The sequence below is a fragment of the Oncorhynchus clarkii genome, chromosome 3 (genome assembly GCF_045791955.1).
Source record: "Oncorhynchus clarkii lewisi isolate Uvic-CL-2024 chromosome 3, UVic_Ocla_1.0, whole genome shotgun sequence".
Taxonomy (NCBI): Eukaryota; Metazoa; Chordata; class Actinopteri; order Salmoniformes; family Salmonidae; genus Oncorhynchus; species Oncorhynchus clarkii.
This window is the reverse complement of record NC_092149.1, coordinates 18,020,926-18,041,396: the sequence shown is the minus strand read 5'-3', so window position 1 is coordinate 18,041,396 and position 20,471 is coordinate 18,020,926. Positions and strand designations below refer to the sequence as shown.

Genomic DNA, 20,471 nt, shown 5'->3' with positions numbered 1-20,471 from the left:
AAAACAAAGAGAGAGAAGGAGCATGAATAAGTGACACAAAACAAAGAGAGAGAGAGAGAGAGAGAGAGGCCAGCTAGAGTCAGACTGAGACATAAAAAAGTTTCCGTTGTGCTGCAAAGAGAAACTGGGGTCTATATCTGAGTATGTTGTAGATGAAATCAGAGAGCGTTACGCCACATGGGGTGAGAGATAGTGCCTGGGCACAAGAGCGTAAAATGTTGAGTAAGAAGGGGAGGAGAGAACAGGGGATGAGCGGGGTTGAGATTGTTTAGGAAGGGTGAGTGGTTATTTGTCTGTCTTGTTCTGCCCTCCCTTGCTCTCTCTCTTTCAGGGTTTTCTCTTTATACTTTCTCTTTACAAACTGAACGGGAAAGAGACAAAAAAATATCGGCTACTTCTGGAGAACTGACCAAGGAAATTGAGGATTTATGAATTGAGGACTTTATGAATGCAGGCTTGAAAAAACAAAATTTTTGAAAGATTGTTTGTAAACATTTTTGAGAGATTGTTTGTAAACATTTTTGAGAGATTGTTTGTAAACATTTTTGAGAGATTGTTTGTAAACAGTTTTGAGAGATTATTTGTTTGCACTTTTCTGGACAAGACGTTTCCCCTCCACTCTTTCTAAACCACAGCAGCTGTCTCCATTCCTGTTGGACTATGGTATATTCTGGCGCTCTGCCCCTATCTGGGTTACCTGATTTCATTGGATTATTCTTTGGATTACTGAGGAACACTGGTGAAGATATATTGGATAAAGTGTGCTCTTTTCAACTCAAGCTGTCAACCATAAAGATACAATGACATCATTTACTAAGCTGTCCATGCCAGACATGACAGACATCTAGACCACTCCCTCATTCAACTGTCACAGATAGGGCTGCCAGACACAAACCGCCAGGCTGCACTGAACAGATCCCACTCGGACTAACACACCACAACCAGGAATCCCTCCTCAGGACAATGGCCACAGGAGGGAACGGGCTAGGATCTGACCGGAGCCTGACATCCACCTCCCAGCCGCCCAGTGCCTCTGACCGGCGGCAGGTGGACAAGGCCCTGAAGAGGCTGGAGAAGCTGCATCGGCTGTGTACCAACCCCAGGCTGGGCCTGAGGAACAGCCCCCCGTACCTCCCCGAGGTGGTCTCAGAGACAGCCACGCTGCTCACCCAGGTGTGGGAGCCGTACAGGGGGCCTGCAGCAAGGGGGCAGGCCCCCCGGGGGGACGAGGGGGAGTACCTGAGGATCCATGCAAGACACCTGCTGGATAAGACTAACCGGGCCGTGCTGCTGTTTAAAGAGGGGCGCGATAAGATGTTCGAGGAGATGTCCAGCTACAGGTGAGAGAGAACAACAAGGGCCGAACATAACTTGATATATGGGGTCGTAAACAATATCTTTGTAAAAACTCAAACGGCTCAGAAAGTTACCTGCATGTGTCTCCAGTTAGGATTTGGAGCATTATCCAATTATCATACGCTTTGTCAGTGTTGGGGAAGCTACTCTAAAAATATAGTTTACCAAGCTACCGATTACTCTACACTGAAAGAAATGAAGCTACACTAAAGTTACCGTTAAGAAAATATAGTTTACTACATAATGTATAAAAAATTAGGAATACCTTCCAAATATTAACTTGCACGCCTCAATTTGTCGGGCCCAAGCTTACAGTGATATCCTGTCTGTAGTGCATAGTCTAGCAGACAGGCTGTATACGTTCGTGTGAGGGGCAAGGGGGAGATTTCAGTCCATGCTGAGAGACATGATGCTCGTCACGATGTCGATAGTGTCATTTTGTTATCTAGCACAGACCTATTGCCAACCCTGAGAACTCATTTTCTAATTGTTTATTAGATTTGTCAGTTATAATCACAAGTAAATGACTATATAGGATAGTCTGTAACCCCAAATAAAAATCTTAAACACACTCCACAATAACTTTACATAAAGCCTGCCAAGCTCTTTTGGCAATGCCAGATGACCATACTGTGTCAGGACAAAACAAGACTTTTAGTCCGTACAGAGAACTTTGTTTAGCAATTCTAAACTATGAAATATTTCCCAATATAGACACAGTGTACAAAACATTAGGAACACCTTCCTAACACCTTCCTAATATTGAAGAAAGGTGTTCCTCAGACAGCCTCAATTCTTTGGGGCATGCACTCTACAGGGTGTTGAAAGTTTTCCACAGGGATGCTGGCCCATATTGACCCCAATGCTTCCCACAGTTGTGACAAGTTGGCTGGGTGTCCTTTGGGTGGTGGAACATTTTTGATACACACGGGAAAATGTTGAGCGTGAAAACTCAGCAGCGTTGCAGTTCTTGACACACTCAAAGTAGTGAGCCTGACACCTACTACCATACCCCGTTCAAAAGCACTTAAATGTTTTGTCTTGCCCATTCACCCACTGAATGGCACACATATACAATCCATGTCTCAATTGTCTCAAGACTTAAAAATCCTTCTTTAATCTGTCTCCTCCCGTTCATCTACACTGATTGAAGTGGATTTAACAGGTGACATCAATAAGGGATCATAGCATTCACCTTGATTCACCTGGCCAGAGCTAAATCTTTTGTACACTCAGTGTAGTTCACTACATCCATAATAAATCTAATTCTGAAATGTCATAGACTACAAATTGCAAGAACAGATCACTTTGGGGTCATATGTGAAAAGAATGTGTAATTAAGCTTATTAAACACAAGACTATGTTTCAAGTGAGAATTGGCCAGGTCTGATGCCGAAAAAGGAAGGAAATGATTGCCTACTACACCTATATATTATTTTCCTTTTCCAAATAAAAAGTGTCTAGTCCCAATAGTTAGCTACATCACAACATTACAACAAAGTAATTCACTACTAAAAACACTACCAATACTTGAATTGAGTTCATCTACCACCAAGCTACTGCTAAATGTGGTTGAATTACTAGTTGAACTACATGGAGTTCACTACTCCCCTACACTGCACATGGTTGACATGGTTTTTGCTCTCCTCATTCACTTTTAATCTAGCATGAATAAACATTAATACTTTTTTATGTCCATAAAAGTGAAAAAATTACTACTCAAAAACCATTATGGGCTATAAGACTATTATACCATACCAGAAATTGAACCCTGAGGATACCATTGATTTAGAGTACATTTTAGGATGTTGACCTTTTCACCCAAAAAAGGATTGACCTTTACTAAGACAAATAAATCAGCTGTGGGGTCAAGAGCAGGGCACATGTCCGAGATATCTGACTCCACCAGCACCATGACACAGACTTTCCGCCAATATTCTCAATGCCCAACATTCAAATCAATTCTTAAGTAACTAAGGCCAACTAGGAAAATTAAAATGCATGGTATTAGATTGGCAAATTCATAAGGATTTGATTGGCATTAGACGTGATATGTACAGTAAGTGAATTTTGGAGCACAGCCAGAGACAGAGCAGAACCACAATGACACAAATAGACCTGAGCACCCATTAACATCCATTTATAGTACCAGTGAGACAAAAATGAACATTCCCAGTTTCCTCAAGACGGCTGTCTTAAAACATAAACACAAAATCAACATGGCATTTAGGTTCACGCTACTGCAGCTACATTTAGTTATTTAGTAGTTGTGCAGTTTTTAAGGTGGGTATTTTGGGAAGAAATGTATCTGAGTGACTGTTCCGTTGAGACTACTAATGTCTCAGAGAGACAATGGAGTGGACCTGAGGCTTTATCATGCTAATGGTAACTGGGTGAAACTGGGTGATCGCAACAACTCTCTGGGATACACGGGCCATGGAGAAAGGCAGTGTGGTTCTCTGAGACGTTTCAGGGTGGTGTTTTAAAGACAATCATGAGCAAAATTATGTAAATATTGTATCTTCTTTATAAATTTGGAAATGTTTTAATATTGTTTCTTACATTTGTTAATTACTCAAAGTACAAAATTAAACAAATATTTCTCACTTATACAGTTGAAGTCAGAAGTTTACGTACACCTTAGCCAAATGCATTTAAACTCCGTTTTTCACAATTCCTGACATTTAATCCGAGTAGCAATTCCCTGTCTTAGGTCAGTTAGGATCACCACTTTATTTTAAGAATGTGAAATGTCATAATAATAGTAGAGAGAATGATTTATTTCAGCTTTTATTTCTTTCATCACATTCCCAGCGGGTCAGAAGTTTACATACATTCAATTAGTATTTGGTAGCATTGCCTTCAAATTGTTTAACTTGGGTCAAACGTTTCGGGTAGCCTTCCACAAGCTTCCCACAATAAGTTGGGTGAATGTTGGTCCATTCTTCCTGACAGAACCGGTGTAACTGAGTCAGGTTTGTAGGCCACCTTGTTCGCACATGCTTTTTCAGTTCTGCCCACAAAAGTTCTACAGGATTGATGTCAGGGCTTTCTGATGGCCAATCCATTACCTTGAATTTGTTGTCCTTAAGCCATTTTGCCACAACTTTGGAAGTATGCTTGGGGTCATTGTCCATTTGGATGCAAGCTTGTGAGCAAGCTTTAACTTCCTGACTGATGTCTTGAGATGATGCTTCAATATATCCACATAATTTTCAGTCCTCATGATGCCATCTATTTTGTGAAGTGCACCAGTCCCTCCTGCAGCAAAGCACCCCCACATGATGATGCTGCCACCCCCACATGATGATGCTGCCACCCCCATGCTTCATGGTTGGGATGATGTTCTTCGGCTTGCAAGCCTCCCCTTTTTCCTCCAAACATAACGATGGTCATCATGGCCAAACAGTTCTATTTTTGTTTCATCAGACCAGAGGATATTTCTCCAAAAAGTACAATCTTTGTCCCCATGTGCAGTTGCAAACCATAGTCTGGATTTTTTATGGCGGTTTCGAAGCAGTGGCTTCTTCATTGCTGAACGGCCTTTCAGGTTATGTTGATATAGGACTCGTTTTACTGTGGATATAGATACTTTTGTACGTGTTTCCTCCAGCATCTTCACAAGGTCCTTGGCTGTTGTCCTGGGATTGATTTGCACCTTTCGCACCAAAGTATGTTCATCTCTAGGAGACAGAACACGTATCCTTCCTGAGCGGTATGACGGCTGCGTGGTCCCATGGTGTTTATACTTGCGTACTGTTGTTTGTACAGATGAACGTGGTACCTTCAGGCGTTTGGAAATTGCTCCCAAGGATGAACCAGACTTATGGAGGTCTACATTTTTTTCTCCTGAGGTCTTGGCTGATTTCTTTTGATTTTCCCATGATGTCAAGCAGAGGCACTGAGTTTGAAGGTAGGTCTTGAAATACATCCACAGGTACACCTACAATTGACTCAAATGATGTCAATAAGCCTATCAGAAGCTTCTAAAGCCATGACATCATTTTCTGGAATTTTCCAAGCTGTTTAAAGGCAGAGTCAACTTAGTGTATGTAAACTTCTGACCCACTAACGCTAAACACATAACAGTTTTACAATAAAACAGAAAAGTCTGTATTATCTGTGAAATCAAGAAGAAGCTATGAGCTATGTGTAATTTTTCCAAAATGCTGAATCTCACTAATGGTAAGAAGAGCAGGGCTTGGCTACAGATGCATGTTCAGTGCAATGCAGTACAGCAGGACTGGCAAGTCTTAACATAACTGTTATTCCCTTCGCTCCTTGTCGTCTGTATTTTGCTCTCTGAATCTACAGAATGTGTGCATCATGAAATAACATGAATTTGCATTATGCCATGTCATAACAAAAGCTTAAATAAACAACTGAGAGAGGCAGATTATTGTTAGTTTATGTTAATAACACTCACATACAATGAAATAACCATTCACACTTCCTACTCGCCCACACTCTCCTTCAAACCCTTCTCTGTTCATGGAAAGCAACACACAAACAAATATAGACGTTTCTCTGTTCTTATAGGTTTTTACACACCACCCACGCCTGGGTAAAATGCTGTAGTTGGCTATAAAGCTACATTCAATGGCAGGGAAATTGCCATTGAGTCAATGTAGTGTTGCTTTGGCTTTGACAAGCAGTGGCAAGTCCCTGCAGGTGCAATTGCAATTAACCACGATTGTTGCAACAATAAGTAACAGCTATAAGGTAGATATTGTATATTACATTAGTGATAACAGTCTACCGGTAACTATGCCACATGCACTGTCGCCTTGTTGGTCTGCAGTGAGAGGCAGGCATATAGTACTGTCACACATACTGTAGATACAGTAACGATGCCATGTGAGCTCTTTCTTTCCAATAAGAAGTTGCTATGCTTTACACACACCATTGAGCTCAACTGTAGACAGGATGCAGTGAATGAGTGTGGTGGAAAGTAAGAAATGAACATGGTCAACCAGGTTAGTTAAGGATGGAAACTTCAGTCCTGCTCTCAACTGCCCGTACAGCCAGAGAGATGAGAGAATGGTTGAGACAGTGATTGGAACACACAGTAAGAGGTTTATGGCCAGATCGTTACTGTCCCTGGCAGGCTGATAAGAGACACACAAGGGAAGAACCACTCAGTAACTTTTGAGTGTCTTGTTGTTGGTCAAGTTGCTAACGGAAAATTCTGTTTCTGCAGCACAACACGAACAAGGACAGGAAGAGCAAGACTGTGACATCCTGTTTGTACAAGCACGAATGTACCTGTGTGTGTGACATAGCAAGAGAGAGAGAGAGACAGAGAGAGAGAGAGAGAGAGCACGTCAGAAATCAGCTCAATGTACTTGAAGAATCCATAGAATCTAAATACTTCTGGGAAAATTGAAAAACAACACGAAGAGTTATCTATCCAAAATGGAGATGGATGGATAAACCACTTCTCCAATCTTTTTGGCTCTATAACAAAGAACAAACTGAAAAAATATATACGTGTGTCACGTTCTGAACTTTATTTCCTTTGTTTTGTCTTTATTTAGTATGGTCACGGCGTGAGTTGGGGTGGGCAGTCTATGTTTGTGTTTCTATGTTTTTTCTATTTCTGTGTTTGGCCTGATATGGTTCTCAATCAGAGGCAGTTGTTTATCGTTGTCCCTGATTGAGAACCATATTTAGGTAGCCTGGGTTTCACTGTTGGTTTGTGGGTGTTTGTTTCCGTGTGAGTGTTTGTCGCCACACGGTACTGTTTCGGTTTGGTTATGTCACCTATTCGTTTATTGTTTTTGTATTTGATAGTGTTCATTGCTTTTCTTATTAAAATCGTCATGAACACTTACCACGCCGCATCTTGGTCCGATCCTTACTCCTCTTCAGATGAAGAGGAGGAAATCGGCCGTTACAGAAACACCCACCAACAGAGGACCAAGCGGCGTGGTAATTGGAAGTAGCAATAGCGGCCGACACAGGACTCATGGACTTGGGAGGAAATTCTAGACGGGAGAGGACCCTGGCACAGCCAAGGGAATATCGCCGCCCCAAAGCAGAGCTGGAGGCAGCGAAGGCAGAGAGGCGCTGGTATGAGGAGGCAGCACGGCGGCGCGGCTGGAAGCCCGAGAGTCAGCCCCAAAAATGTCTTGGCGGGGGCACACAGGGAGTGTGGCGAAGCCCGGTAGGAGACCTGCACCAACTTTCTGTGCTTACCGGAGAGCGAGAGGGACCGGGCAGGCACCGTGTTATGCTTTAGAGCGCACGGTGTCCCCGGTGCGGGTGCATAGCCCGATGCGGTACATTCCAACTCCTCGTATTGGCCGGGCTAGAGTGGGCATCGAGCCAGGTGCCATGAAGCCGGCTCTACGCATCTGGTCTCCAGTGCGTCTCCTTGGGCCGGCGTACATGGCACCAGCCTTACGCATGGTGTCCCCGGTTCGCCAGCACAGCCCAGTGCGGGCTATTCCACCTCGCCGCACTGGCCTGGCTACCGGGAGCATGCAACCAGGTAAGGTTGGGCAGGCTCGGTGCTCAAGAGCTCCAGTGCACCTGCACGGTCCGGTCTATCCAGCGCCACCTCCCCGCACCAAGCTGTCTCTACGTTTTCTGCCTACAGGGTCTCCCGCCTGTCCAGCGCTGCCAGATCCTTCCTCCTCTCCAGCGCTGCCAGAGTCTCCCGTCTGTCCTGAGTTGCTAGAGTCTCTCGTCTGTCCTGAGCTGCTAGAGTCTCCCGTCTATCAAGAGCTGCCAGAGTCGTCAGCCAGCCGGGAGCTGCCAGAGTTGTCAGCCAGCCGGGAGCTGCCAGAGTCGTCAGCCAGCCGGGAACTGCCAGAGCCGTCATCCAGCCGGGAGCTGCCAGAGCCGTCATCCAGCCGGGAGCTGCCAGAGCCGTCATCCAGCCGGGAGCTGCCAGAGCCGTCAGCCAGCCGGGAGCTGGCAGAGCCGTCAGCCAGCCGGGAGCTGGCAGAGCCGCCAGCCAGCCGGGAGCTGGCAGAGTTGTCAGCCAGCCGGGAGCTGCCAGAGTCGTCAGCCAGCCGGGAACTGCCAGAGCCGTCATCCAGCCGGGAGCTGCCAGAGCCGTCATCCAGCCGGGAGCTGCCAGAGCCGTCATCCAGCCGGGAGCTGCCAGAGCCGTCATCCAGCCGGGAGCTGCCAGAGCCGTCAGCCAGCCGGGAGCTGGCAGAGCCGTCAGCCAGCCGGGAGCTGGCAGAGCCGTCAGCCAGCCGGGAGCTGGCAGAGCCGCCAGCCAGCCGGGAGCTGCCAGAGTCGCCCTTCACTCCGGAGCTGCCGGAGTGTCCCGCCTGTCCAGCGCTGCCAGAGGCGTCCTTCACTCCGGAGCTGCCGGAGTCTCCCGCCAGTCCGGCGCTGCAGGAGTCTCCCGCCTGTCCGGCGCTGCCGGAATCCCCCGTCCATTCGGGACCCATGTCTAGGGTCCCCAGTCCAAGGTCGCCGCTTTAAAGAGGCCACGGAGGCGGGCGAAGAGGCGCACTAGAACTATGGTGAAGTGGGGTCCACGTCCCGCACCAGAACCGCCACCGCGGACAGACGCCCACCCAGACCCTCCCCTATAGGTTCAGGTTTTGTGGCCGGAGCCTGCACCTTTGGGGGGGGGGGGGGGGGCTACTGTCACGTTCGGACCTTTATTTCCTTTGTTTTGTCTTTAGTATGGTCAGGGCGTGAGTTGGGGTGGGCAATCTATGTTTGTGTTTCTATGTTTTTTCTATTTCTGTGTTTGGCCTGATATGGTTCTCAATCAGAGGCAGCTGTTTATCGTTGTCCCTGATTGAGAACCATATTTAGGTAGCCTGGGTTTCACTGTTGGTTTGTTGGTGTTTGTTTCCGTGTGAGTGTTTGTCGCCACACGGTACTGTTTCGGTTTGGTTACAGTGCCTTGCGAAAGTATTCGGCCCCCTTGAACTTTGCGACCTTTTGCCACATTTCAGGCTTCAAACATAAAGATATAAAACTGTATTTTTTTGTGAAGAATCAACAACAAGTGGGACACAATCATTAAGTGGAACGACATTTATTGGATATTTCAAACTTTTTTAACAAATCAAAAACTGAAAAATTGGGCGTGCAAAATTATTCAGCCCCTTTACTTTCAGTGCAGCAAACTCTCTCCAGAAGTTCAGTGAGGATCTCTGAATGATCCAATGTTGACCTAAATGACTAATGATGATAAATACAATCCACCTGTGTCAAGTCCACCTAATCAAGTCTCCGTATAAATGCACCTGCACTGTGATAGTCTCAGAGGTCCGTTAAAAGCGCAGAGAGCATCATGAAGAACAAGGAACACACCAAACAGGTCCGAGATACTGTTGTGAAGAAGTTTAAAGCCGGATTTGGATACAAAAAGATTTCCCAAGCTTTAAACATCCCAAGGAGCACTGTGCAAGCGATAATATTGAAATGGAAGGAGTATCAGACCACTGCAAATCTACCAAGACCTGGCCGTCCCTCTAAACTTTCAGCTCATACAAGGAGAAGACTGATCAGAGATGCAGCCAAGAGGCCCATGATCACTCTGGATGAACTGCAGAGATCTACAGCTGAGGTGGGAGACTCTGTCCATAGGACAACAATCAGTCGTATATTGCACAAATCTGGCCTTTATGGAAGAGTGGCAAGAAGAAAGCCATTTCTTAAAGACATCCATAAAAAGTGTCATTTAAAGTTTGCCACAAGCCACCTGGGAGACACACCAAACATGTGGAAGAAGGTGCTCTGGTCAGATGAAACCAAAATTGAACTTTCTGGCAACAATGCAAAACGTTATGTTTGGCGTAAAAGCAACACAGCTCATCACCCTGAACACACCATCCCCACTGTCAAACATGGTGGTGGCAGCATCATGGTTTGGGCTTGCTTTTCTTCAGCAGGGACAGGGAAGATGGTTAAAATTGATGGGAAGATGGATGGAGCCAAATACAGGACCATTCTGGAAGAAAACCTGATGGAGTCTGCAAAAGACCTGAGACTGGGACGGAGATTTGTCTTCCAACAAGACAATGATCCAAAACATAAAGCAAAATCTACAATGGAATGGTACAAAAATAAACATATCCAGGTGTTAGAATGGCCAAGTCAAAGTCCAGACCTGAATCCAATCGAGAATCTGTGGAAAGAACTGAAAACTGCTGTTCACAAATGCTCTCCATCCAACCTCACTGAGCTCGAGCTGTTTTGCAAGGAGGAATGGGAAAAAATGTCAGTCTCTCGATGTGCAAAACTGATAGAGACATACCCCAAGCGACTTACAGCTGTAATCGCAGCAAAAGGTGGCGCTACAAAGTATTAACTTAAGGGGGCTGAATAATTTTGCACGCCCAATTTTTCAGTTTTTGATTTGTTAAAAAAGTTTGAAATATCCAATAAATGTCGTTCCACTTCATGATTGTGTCCCACTTGTTGTTGATTCTTCACAAAAAAATACAGTTTTATATCTTTATGTTTGAAGCCTGAAATGTGACAAAAGGTAGCAAAGTTCAAGGGGACCGAATACTTTCGCAAGGCACTGTATGTCACATATTCGTTTATTGTTTTTGTATTTGATAGTGTTCATTGCTTTTCTTATTAAAATCGTCATGAACACTTACCACGCCGCATCTTGGTCCGATCCTTACTCCTCTTCAGATGAAGAGGAGGAAATCTGCCGTTACAACATGATCAAATACACATCTTAGAATCAACTATTAAAAACTACCAGAACCCACTGGAATCCAATTACATTGAATGAACTGCAGGACAAAATACAAACCCTCCAATCCAAAAAGGCCTGTGGGGTTGATGGTGTCCTAAAGTAAATTATAAAATATACAGACCACAAATTCCAATTGGCTATACTTAAACTCTTTAACGTCATCCTCAGGTCTGGCGTCTTCGTCAATATTTGAAACCAAGGACTGATCACCCCAATCCACAAAAATGGATACAAATTTGACCCCAATAACAACCGATGGATATGCGTCAACAGCAACCTTGGGAAAATCCTCTGCATTATCATTAACAGCAGACTCATATATTTCCTCAGCAAAAACAACATACTGAGCAAATGTCAAATTGGCAATTTACCAAATTACCGTACGACAGACCACGTATTCACCCTGCACACCCTAATTGACAAACAACCAAACAAACCAAAACAAAGGCAAAGTCTTCTCAGGTTTTGTTAATTTCAAAAAAGCTTTCAACTCAATTTGGCATGAGGGTCTGCTATACAAATGGATTGAAAGTGGTGTTGGGGGAAAATATACAACATTATAAAATCCATATCCACAAACAACAAGTGTGCAGTTCAAATTGGCAAAAAACACACATTTCTTTCCACAGGGTCGTGAGACAGGGTTAAATCTTTAGTCCCACCCTCTTCAATATATATATCAGCAAATTGGCGAAGACACAAGAACTGTCTGCAGCCACCGGTCTCACCCTACTAGAATCTGAAGTCAAATGTCTACTGTTTGCTGATGATCTGGTTCTTCTGTCCCTAATCAAGGAGGGCCTACAGAAGCATCTAGATCTTCTGCACAGATTCTGTCAGACCTGGGCCCTGACAGTAAAAGTAAGACAAAACTAATGGTGTTCTAAAAAAAATCCAGTTGTCAGGACCACAAATACAAATTCCATCTGGACACCGTTGCCCTACAGCACACAAAAAAATATACATACCTCGGCCTAAACATCAGGTAACTTCCACAAAGCTGTGAACGATCTGAGAGATGAGGCAAGAAGGGCATTCTATGCCATCAAAAGGAACATAGAATTTGACATACCAATTAGGATCTGGCTAAAAATACTTGAATCGGTTATAGAACCCATTGCCCTTATGTTTGTGAGTTCTGGGGTCCGCTTACCCTCCAAGAATTCACAAAATGGGACAAACACCAAATTGAGACTCTGCATGCGGAGTTCATCAAAAAATATCCTCAGTGTACAACGTAGAACACCAAATAATGCATGCAGAGCAGAATTTAGGCCGATACCCGCTAATTACCAAATTCCAGAAAAGAGCCGTTAAATTCTACAACTACCTAAAGGAAGTGATTCCCAAACCTTCCATAACAAAGCCATCACCTACAGAGAAATGAACCTGGGGAAGAGCCACCTAAGCAGGCTCTGTTCACAAACACAAACAGATGCCACAGAGCCCCAGGACAGCAAAACAATTAGACGCAATCAAATCAAGAGAAAACAAAAAGATAATTACTTGACACATTGGAAAGAATTTACAAAAAAACGAAGTGAACTATATTGCTGTTTGGCCCGAAACAGAGATTACACAGTGGCAGAATATCTGACCACTGTGACCTAACCAGAATTAAGGAAATCTTTGACAATGTACAGACTCAGTGAGCATAGCCTTGCTATTGAGAAAGTCCACCGAAGGCAGACCTGGCTCTCAAGAGAAGACAGTCTATATGCACACTGCCCACAAAAGGAGGTGGAAACTGAGCTGCACTTTCTAACCCCCTGCCAAATGTATGACATATTAGAGACACATATTTCCCTCAAATTACACAGACCCAGGAAGAAATCGAAAGCAAATCCAATTTTGATAAACTCCCATATCTATTGGATGAAAAATCACAGTGTGCCATCACAGCGGCAAGATATTTCATATTTATTGTTGCTACAAGAAAAGGGCAACCAGTGAAGAACAAACACCATTGTAAATAAAAACCTACATTTATGTATATTTATTTTCGCTTTTGTACTTTAACTATTTGCACATCATTACAATACTGTATATAGACATAATATGACATTTTAAATGTCTTTATTCTTTTGTAACTTTTGTGACTGTAATGTTTACTGTTAATTTTTATTATCTGTTTATGATCTATTTCACTTGCTTTGGCAATGTAGACATATGTTTCCTATGCCAATAAAGCCCCTTAAATTGAATTGAATTGAGAGAGAGAGAAAGAGAGGGATACATTACTGCTTGTTAGAGGGTACAATACCCATTATGTCTATGCGATCTAAAGTTTACTTTCATTCTAGCTGCCACTGTTGCATTTGAAGCTGTGGACGAGAAAGCCTACCCTTATCACCCTAGTTGATACATTGTAAAAAGCTCAGAATAGCTTCATGTTATTTTCTGTTATTCACAGGAGAAACTTGACCAAGCTGTCCCTGCTCTTCAGTCACATGCTCTGGGAGCTGAGGGCCATGTTTCCAGAGGGAAGCTTTCAAGGTGACACCTACAGGCTGACTAAGACAGAGGCCGGAGAATTCTGGAGGCGAGCATTTGGAAACAAGTGAGTGTTGGGTGGGGTAACAGTGAAACTATAATTGAATAAGGGACGTGGACTTGACAGAACATTCCACAAATAGGAACAGTCTATTTGTATATACACTACCGGTCAAAAGTTTTAGAACACCTACTCATTCAAGGGTTTTTCTTTATTTTTTCTATTTTCTACATTGTAGAATAATAGTGAAGAAAAAAACTATTAAATAACACATGGAATCATGTAGGAACCAAAAAAAATCTAAATATATTTTATATTTGAGATTCTTCAAATGACCACCTTTGGCTTGATGACAGCTTTGACATTCTCTCAACCAGCTTCACCTGGAATGCTTTCCAACAGTCTTGAATGAGTTCCCAAATATGTGGAGCACTTGTTGGCTGCTTTTCCTTCAGTCTGCAGTCCGACTCATTCCAAACCATCTCAATTTGGTTGAGGATTGTGGAGGTTAGGTCATCTGATGCAGCACTCCATCACTCTCCTTCTTGGTATAATAGCCCTTACACAGCCTGGAAGTGTGTTGGGTCATTGTCCTTTTGAAAAACAAATGATAGTCCCACTAAGCCAAAACCAGATGTGATGGCGTATCACTGCAGAATGCTGTGGTAGCCATGCTGGTTAAGTGTGCCTTGAGTTCTAAATAAATCACAGACGGTGTCACCAGCAAAGCACCGCCACACCATAACACCTTCTCCTCCATGCTTCACCCCCACACCATAACACCTTCTCCTCCATGCTTCACCCCCACACCATAACACCTTCTCCTCCATGCTTCACCCCCACACCATAACACCTTCTCCTCCATACTTCACCCCCACACCATAACACCTTCTCCTCCATGCTTCACCCCCACACCATAACACCTTCTCCTCCAAGCTTTACAGTGGGAAATGCACATGTGAAGATCCTCTGTTCACCCCACCGCGTCTCACAAAGACACAGCAGGTTGGAACCAAAAATCTCCAAGCAAGTCTCTTCTTCTTATTGGTGTCCTTTAGTAATGGTTTCTTTGCAGCAATTTGACTATGAAGGCCTGATTCACACAGTCTCCTCTGCAATTTCTGAGGCTGGTAACTCTGGTATAATGAACTTATCCTCTGCAGCAGAGGTAACTCTGGGTCATCCATTCCTGTGGCGGAACTCATGAGAGCCACTTTAATGATAGCGCTTGAAGTTTTTTGCGAACTTTCAAAGTTCTTGAAATTTTCCGTATTGACTGACCTTCATGTCTTGAAGTAATGATGGACTGTCATTTCTCTTTGCTTATTTGAGCTGTTATTTCCATAATATGGACTTGGTCTTTTACCAAATATGGCCATCTTATATATGCCACCCCTACCATGTCACAACACAAACTTTTGGTTCAAATGCATTAAGAAGGAAATAAATTCCTCAAATTAACTTTTAAGAAGGCTCTCCTGTTAATTGAAATGCATTCCAGGTGATTACCTCATGAAGCTGATTGAGAGAATGCCAAGAGTGTGCAAAGCTGTCATCAAGTAAAAGTATTCTGTCATTCCTCTCACTTTCACTCTCTTTCTCCCTCTCACTTTCCTTCTTCCTTTATCTCCCACCCCTGTCTCCCTCTCCTCCCCTCCTCTCGTTCTCTCTCCCTCTCCTCCCCTCCTCTCGTTCTCTCTCCCTCTCCTCCCCTCCTCTCGTTCTCTCTCCCTCCCCTCCTCTCCTCTCCTCCCCTCCTCTCCTCTCCTCCCCTCCTCTCCCTCTCCTCCCCTCCTCTCGTTCTCTCTCCCTCTCCTCCCCTCCTCTCCTCCCCTCCTCTCGTTCTCTCTCCCTCTCCTCCCCTCCTCTCCTCCCCTCCTCTCGTTCTCTCTCCTAGGTGTATTGTGCAGTGGAGCAGTTTTAAGCAGCATCTCCGTAGGGTCCATGGCTTTGAAGAGGGGATGGAGTCCATGGCTCTAAAGTCAACTGTAGATCTCACCTGTAACGACCACATCTCAGTGTTCGAGTTTGACATCTTCACCAGGCTATTCCAGGTACATGTGATCCATATATCTTAGCCCTATTCTAAGTAGCCCTACATCCTGGTTAATTAGACACCTCACATAATGTTCAGTGAACATGCATTCTGTCACTTTCCAAGACATCTATCCCATTCTTTCTCTCCCACTGTCTAAAGAAAGCCAAAACATTCCAAAGTGGAAAGAAATAACACATATTTCAACAGATAGTAAATATGTCCTCCCCTCTCCTGTCAGCCCTGGAGGTCTCTTCTGAGGAACTGGAACCAGTTGGCAGTGACCCACCCCGGCTACATGGCCTTCCTCACCTATGACCAGGTCAAAGCCCGCCTCCAAAACTACCTGCACCGGCCCGGGAGGTGAGGACAGGAGAGATTGTTTGCGGGTGACTGGGTTGGGGTGTGGCGAGAGAGAGTAGATTAAGGGAAGGAACAGGGGGATAGGAGGGGCTCAGGAGAAAAGAGAGGAGATGTACCATACCCTACAACAATATCTGCAATGATTACTTTTAATGCTGACATAATAATTATAGTGATAGTAAAGAATAATACCTAGATACGTAGAGGTAACTGCCAAAATAATGGAAAAACTTGACGAAATGAGGGGTACAAAGTATAGTGAAAGAAGGTGCTTCCACACAGGTGTGGTTCCTGAGTTAATTAAGAAATTAACATTCCATTATGCTTAGGGTCATGTACAAAAATTCTGGGCAGGCCATTATTTTGCCCATTATTTTGCCCATTATTTTGGCTACTATGGCTATGCCCACAGGGCATGAGAGGTCACTGAATGGTTTGATGAGCATGGAAACAATGTAAATCATATGCTATGGCCATCTCAGTCACCAGATCTCAACCTAATTGAACGCTTATGGGAGATTCTGGAGCACCGTTTTCAAACACCATCAACAAATCACCAAATTATTGAATTTCTCGTGGAAGAATGGTGTTGCATTCATCCAATAGATTACCAGACACTTGTCAAATCTATTCCAAGGATGCATTGAAGCTGTTCTGGCCCGTGGTGGCCCAACGCCCTGTTAAGACACTTTATGTTGGTGTTTCCTTTATTTTGGCGGTTACCTGTATTTCATGGTCAAATCTGTATGTACTTCAGTAAAGACGTTTCCATGTGAACTCTGTATCTCTGTCCAGCTACATCTTCCGTCTGAGCTGCACTCGGATGGGCCAGTGGGCCATTGGTCATGTGACTGGTGATGGCGGCATCGTACAGACGATCCCCCAGAATACACCTCTCTACCAGGCCCTCATCCAGGGCTTCAGGGAGGGCTGGTAAGTAAACACACACATGGACACACCACAGGAGGTTGGTGGAGCCTTAATTGGGGAGGACAGGCTTGTGGTCATGACTGGAGTGGAATCAGTGGAATGGTATCAAATACATCAAACACATGGTTTCCAGGTGTTTGATGCCATTCCATTTACGCCATTCTGGTCACATTTATGAGCCGTTCTCCCGTCAGCAGCCTCCACTGACACACACACACACTAGTGATGTCCGGGTTGACACATAAAAAAAGGTACCCGCGGTTATATCCGTGGGGTGGGTTTAGGGTTATTAAATATTGTGTGGATGAAGGATTGCTGGGTGGCGGGTGGGTTGAATAAAGAGAAAACAAACATTGAGGTTTTAAATGAATTATATTAGGCCTTCCGGCAATGGCTTTAGAGCATAAGCCTAAGCTTCTGGGCCTAACTGTACGAGCGCTAAATAGTGTACACGCCAATTGCCAAATGCTTTTGGGATTGGCAGAAAAAGTTCACTTCGATACACTGAGGTAAAAAGGACAATATCAGAGTTTAATTCAATAAGAGAAAAGCCGGGAAATGGAGAATTGAAAATAAAGAGAAGGGTTTAATGTTTGGGAAAGATCTGGTGAAGTGGTAAAAGAGGATGGAAGCAGTATCGGTTATGTTATTTATGTGTGATGACTGTGAGGTGATATACAAATCCGCCAGTCACAAGATGGAGACTTCAAATAGCCCTGTGGCAAGTCGAAGGAACTGTAGCCTACTGTTCAGATGGGTTAAATGGAAACCAAAATCTGGACACTAACAGTAGGTATATAGCCTCTCACATAGCCTTAATATTGACTCCTGCAGAACTAATATTGACTCCTGCAGAACTTGTAGTAAAATGATACACCAAATGAAAGCTACATTTTGACTTGGGAATAGGAGTGCTGATGGGTTATTAAACATTGTGGGCGGGTGCAGGTGAACAAACTGCTGACCAACACTAACACACAACATTTGCATAGGCCTGTAATCGTTTTACATAATGTGTGCGTAATTCTGTGTTGTGTTTGTCTGCAGCTATCTTTACCCTGACGGACGTGATGTGAACCCAGACCTCACTAGTCTGTGTGAACCAGCACAGAGAAGCAGGGTCAAAGTCACAGAGGACGAGTATGAGATGTACTGTGAGATGGGTAGTACCTTCCAGCTGTGTAAGATCTGTACAGAGAGAGACAAGGACACACGCATCCAGCCCTGCGGACACCTGCTGTGCCAACCCTGCCTCACAGGATGGCAGGTATGCCTGCTCTGTGATTGACGACGTCACCAACAAAACCTTCAAAGCCAAACCACACATTGTTCGCTCACACAATGTCTCTGACATCACCCAGCCACATCCTCTTTTATTAATATATATCATCAACATACCAATTTGGGTTAACTGTATGGAATTGGTTTTTGGTCAGACAGTTAATGTCTGTAGTGAGCCAGCCCACTACACATCAGTAGGTGAACCGGCGTATTAGCACATAGAGCAGTATTGTGGGCCATCGTGTCCTAACATGTGGGTTAGGACTTCCTGTGTGAGCCAAAGCTTACATCCTCCTCATGCTACACTCACACTGAGGAGACTCACCCTTAGAGTTTCCACTCCTCGCCTGGTCACACACTCTTACACACTGTCACACACTGTCACAGTCACACTTCAGGGGCCAAGAATAGATTTGAACAGAATACTACAGTTTTTTACCAAAGTGAACTACAGTAGAATGCTCAATCTTAATTTGATATGCTAAACCAGTTGCTATACTGTAAGTGTAGCTTCATGCAAATAACACACAGAAAGGACATTATTATGGGTATTGTACTTTCAGCATGGGAAATGCATCGGCTCAGGAATGCTCTTGACGGAACCAAATTACTGCATCATCCCAGGGATCTTTTTGACATACAGCAATGATTTGCATTGTTGGGAAGGGCCCGGAACTATTTCACTGTTAGTCTATACCTGTTGTTTCTGAAGTATGCTACAAATAAAATATGTGATTTGATTTGATACAACAATACACACACGTACACAGACACAAGAGTTTCTACACATTAACACACAGTACAGATGTGTAGATAATGTTAATTCTGCTTAACCAAGTGTGATCATTCCATCTGTTGCAGAAGTCGGATGGACACACCTGCCCATACTGTCGCTGTGACATCAGAGGGACAGAGTCCATCCTGGTGGAGCCTTACCTGTCTGTCAGCGAGGAAGAGGAAGATGAAGATGACCTGGAGGATGTAGAGCTAGTCATGAAAAAACTGGCCTATATGAAGAGGGTGTGTTTGCTTGTGTGTGGATGTGAGCAGGGTGGTGTGGGCAGGGTGGTGTAAGCAGGGTGGTGTGAGCAGGGTGGTGTGGGCAGGGTGGTGTGGGCAGGGTGGTGTGAGCAGGGTGGTGTGAGCAGGGTGGTGTGGGCAGGGTGGTGTGGGCAGGGTGGTGTGAGCAGGGTGGTGTGGGCAGGGTGGTGTGAGCAGGGTGGTGTGAGCAGGGTGGTGTGGGCAGGGTGGTGTGAGCAGGGTGGTGTGAGCAGGGTGGTGTGAGCAGGGTGGTGTGGGCAGGGTGGTGTGAGCAGGGTGGTGTGGGCAGGGTGGTGTGGGCAGGGTGGTGTGAGCAGGGTGGTGTGGGCAGGGTGGTGTGAGCAGGGTGGTGTGGGCAGGGTGGTGTGAGCAGGGTGGTGTGGGCAGGGTGGTGTGGGCAGGGTGGTGTGAGCAGGGTGGTGTAAGCAGGGTGGTGTGGGCAGGGTGGTGTAAGCAGGGTGGTGTGGGCAGGGTGGTGTGAGCAGGGTGGTGTGGGCAGGGTGGTGTGAGCAGGGTGGTGTGGGCAGGGTGGTGTGAGCAGGGTGGTGTGGGCAGGGTGGTGTGAGAGCAGGGTGGTGTGGGATTCTCTTTCACTGTATCCATCTCATAGTGTTATTTTCTCTTGCATCCTTCTCCCCCCCCCCCCCCCCCCCCCCCCCCTCTCTCTCTCTCTCTGATGCAGATGTCGTCTGAAGAGTACCAGTTCCCCAGCTCTCGCCTGGCTCCACCCCTCCCTCCCAAACACAGCACCTTCTCCCACTGCCCTTCCCCACAAGCCCCCTTACGGCCCTCCGATATACTGGCCAAATACTCCCACTCTAACTCGCGTTCTGTAAGTTCCCCCATACACACACTCTACAGAATTGATAGTAACAGTACCACAATGGAAAGAAGAAGTCTAACCCATATTCACTGATAACTGGGGCTTCGGTAGACAGGTAAAGGTGTGTCCTTATTCCACCACAGGCTCACAATGACACCCCCTCAGACAGAGCGCACACACACCACACTGCCAGCACGAAAAGGTGAGTTCTAAATGCCTACTGCATTTTAGGTTATTAAGACCTATTTCAAACAAATCAACAATATGGAAGATGTTTGTCGGAAAGAGAAGAATTGTGTACTGTAGCCTACATCCTAAAGAAGCTCAGGAGATAAAATAGGGCAATGTAAGCAATGTTAGCACACTGTTTGTTCCTCCCTTGGTCTGATGTTTACTGGCCATAGCCATACAGTTTACTGAATACATTTTTTAGAAACACTTTTGGTTTGTATGGTTT

The 20,471-nt window shown here is 45.0% G+C and overlaps 1 protein-coding gene across 2 annotated transcripts in view; it reads left to right on the top strand.

Annotated features, from left to right (window-relative positions):
• The first annotated feature begins 343 nt into the window (after positions 1-343).
• Positions 344-20,471, top strand: part of LOC139405785 (E3 ubiquitin-protein ligase CBL-like) — a 24,889-nt gene continuing 4,761 nt past the window's right edge. Inside the window, exons 1-9 of one of the 2 annotated variants that reach the window (XM_071148209.1) lie at positions 344-1,340; positions 13,461-13,607; positions 15,439-15,595; positions 15,818-15,939; positions 16,735-16,872; positions 17,917-18,136; positions 19,012-19,170; positions 19,874-20,023; positions 20,158-20,216. In XM_071148209.1, the coding sequence (XP_071004310.1) occupies positions 964-1,340; positions 13,461-13,607; positions 15,439-15,595; positions 15,818-15,939; positions 16,735-16,872; positions 17,917-18,136; positions 19,012-19,170; positions 19,874-20,023; positions 20,158-20,216 (1,529 nt within the window). In that variant the 5' untranslated portion in view covers positions 344-963. The remainder of the gene's footprint in view (positions 1,341-13,460; positions 13,608-15,438; positions 15,596-15,817; positions 15,940-16,734; positions 16,873-17,916; positions 18,137-19,011; positions 19,171-19,873; positions 20,024-20,157; positions 20,217-20,471) is intronic. The other variant, XM_071148210.1, reaches the window with a different exon arrangement.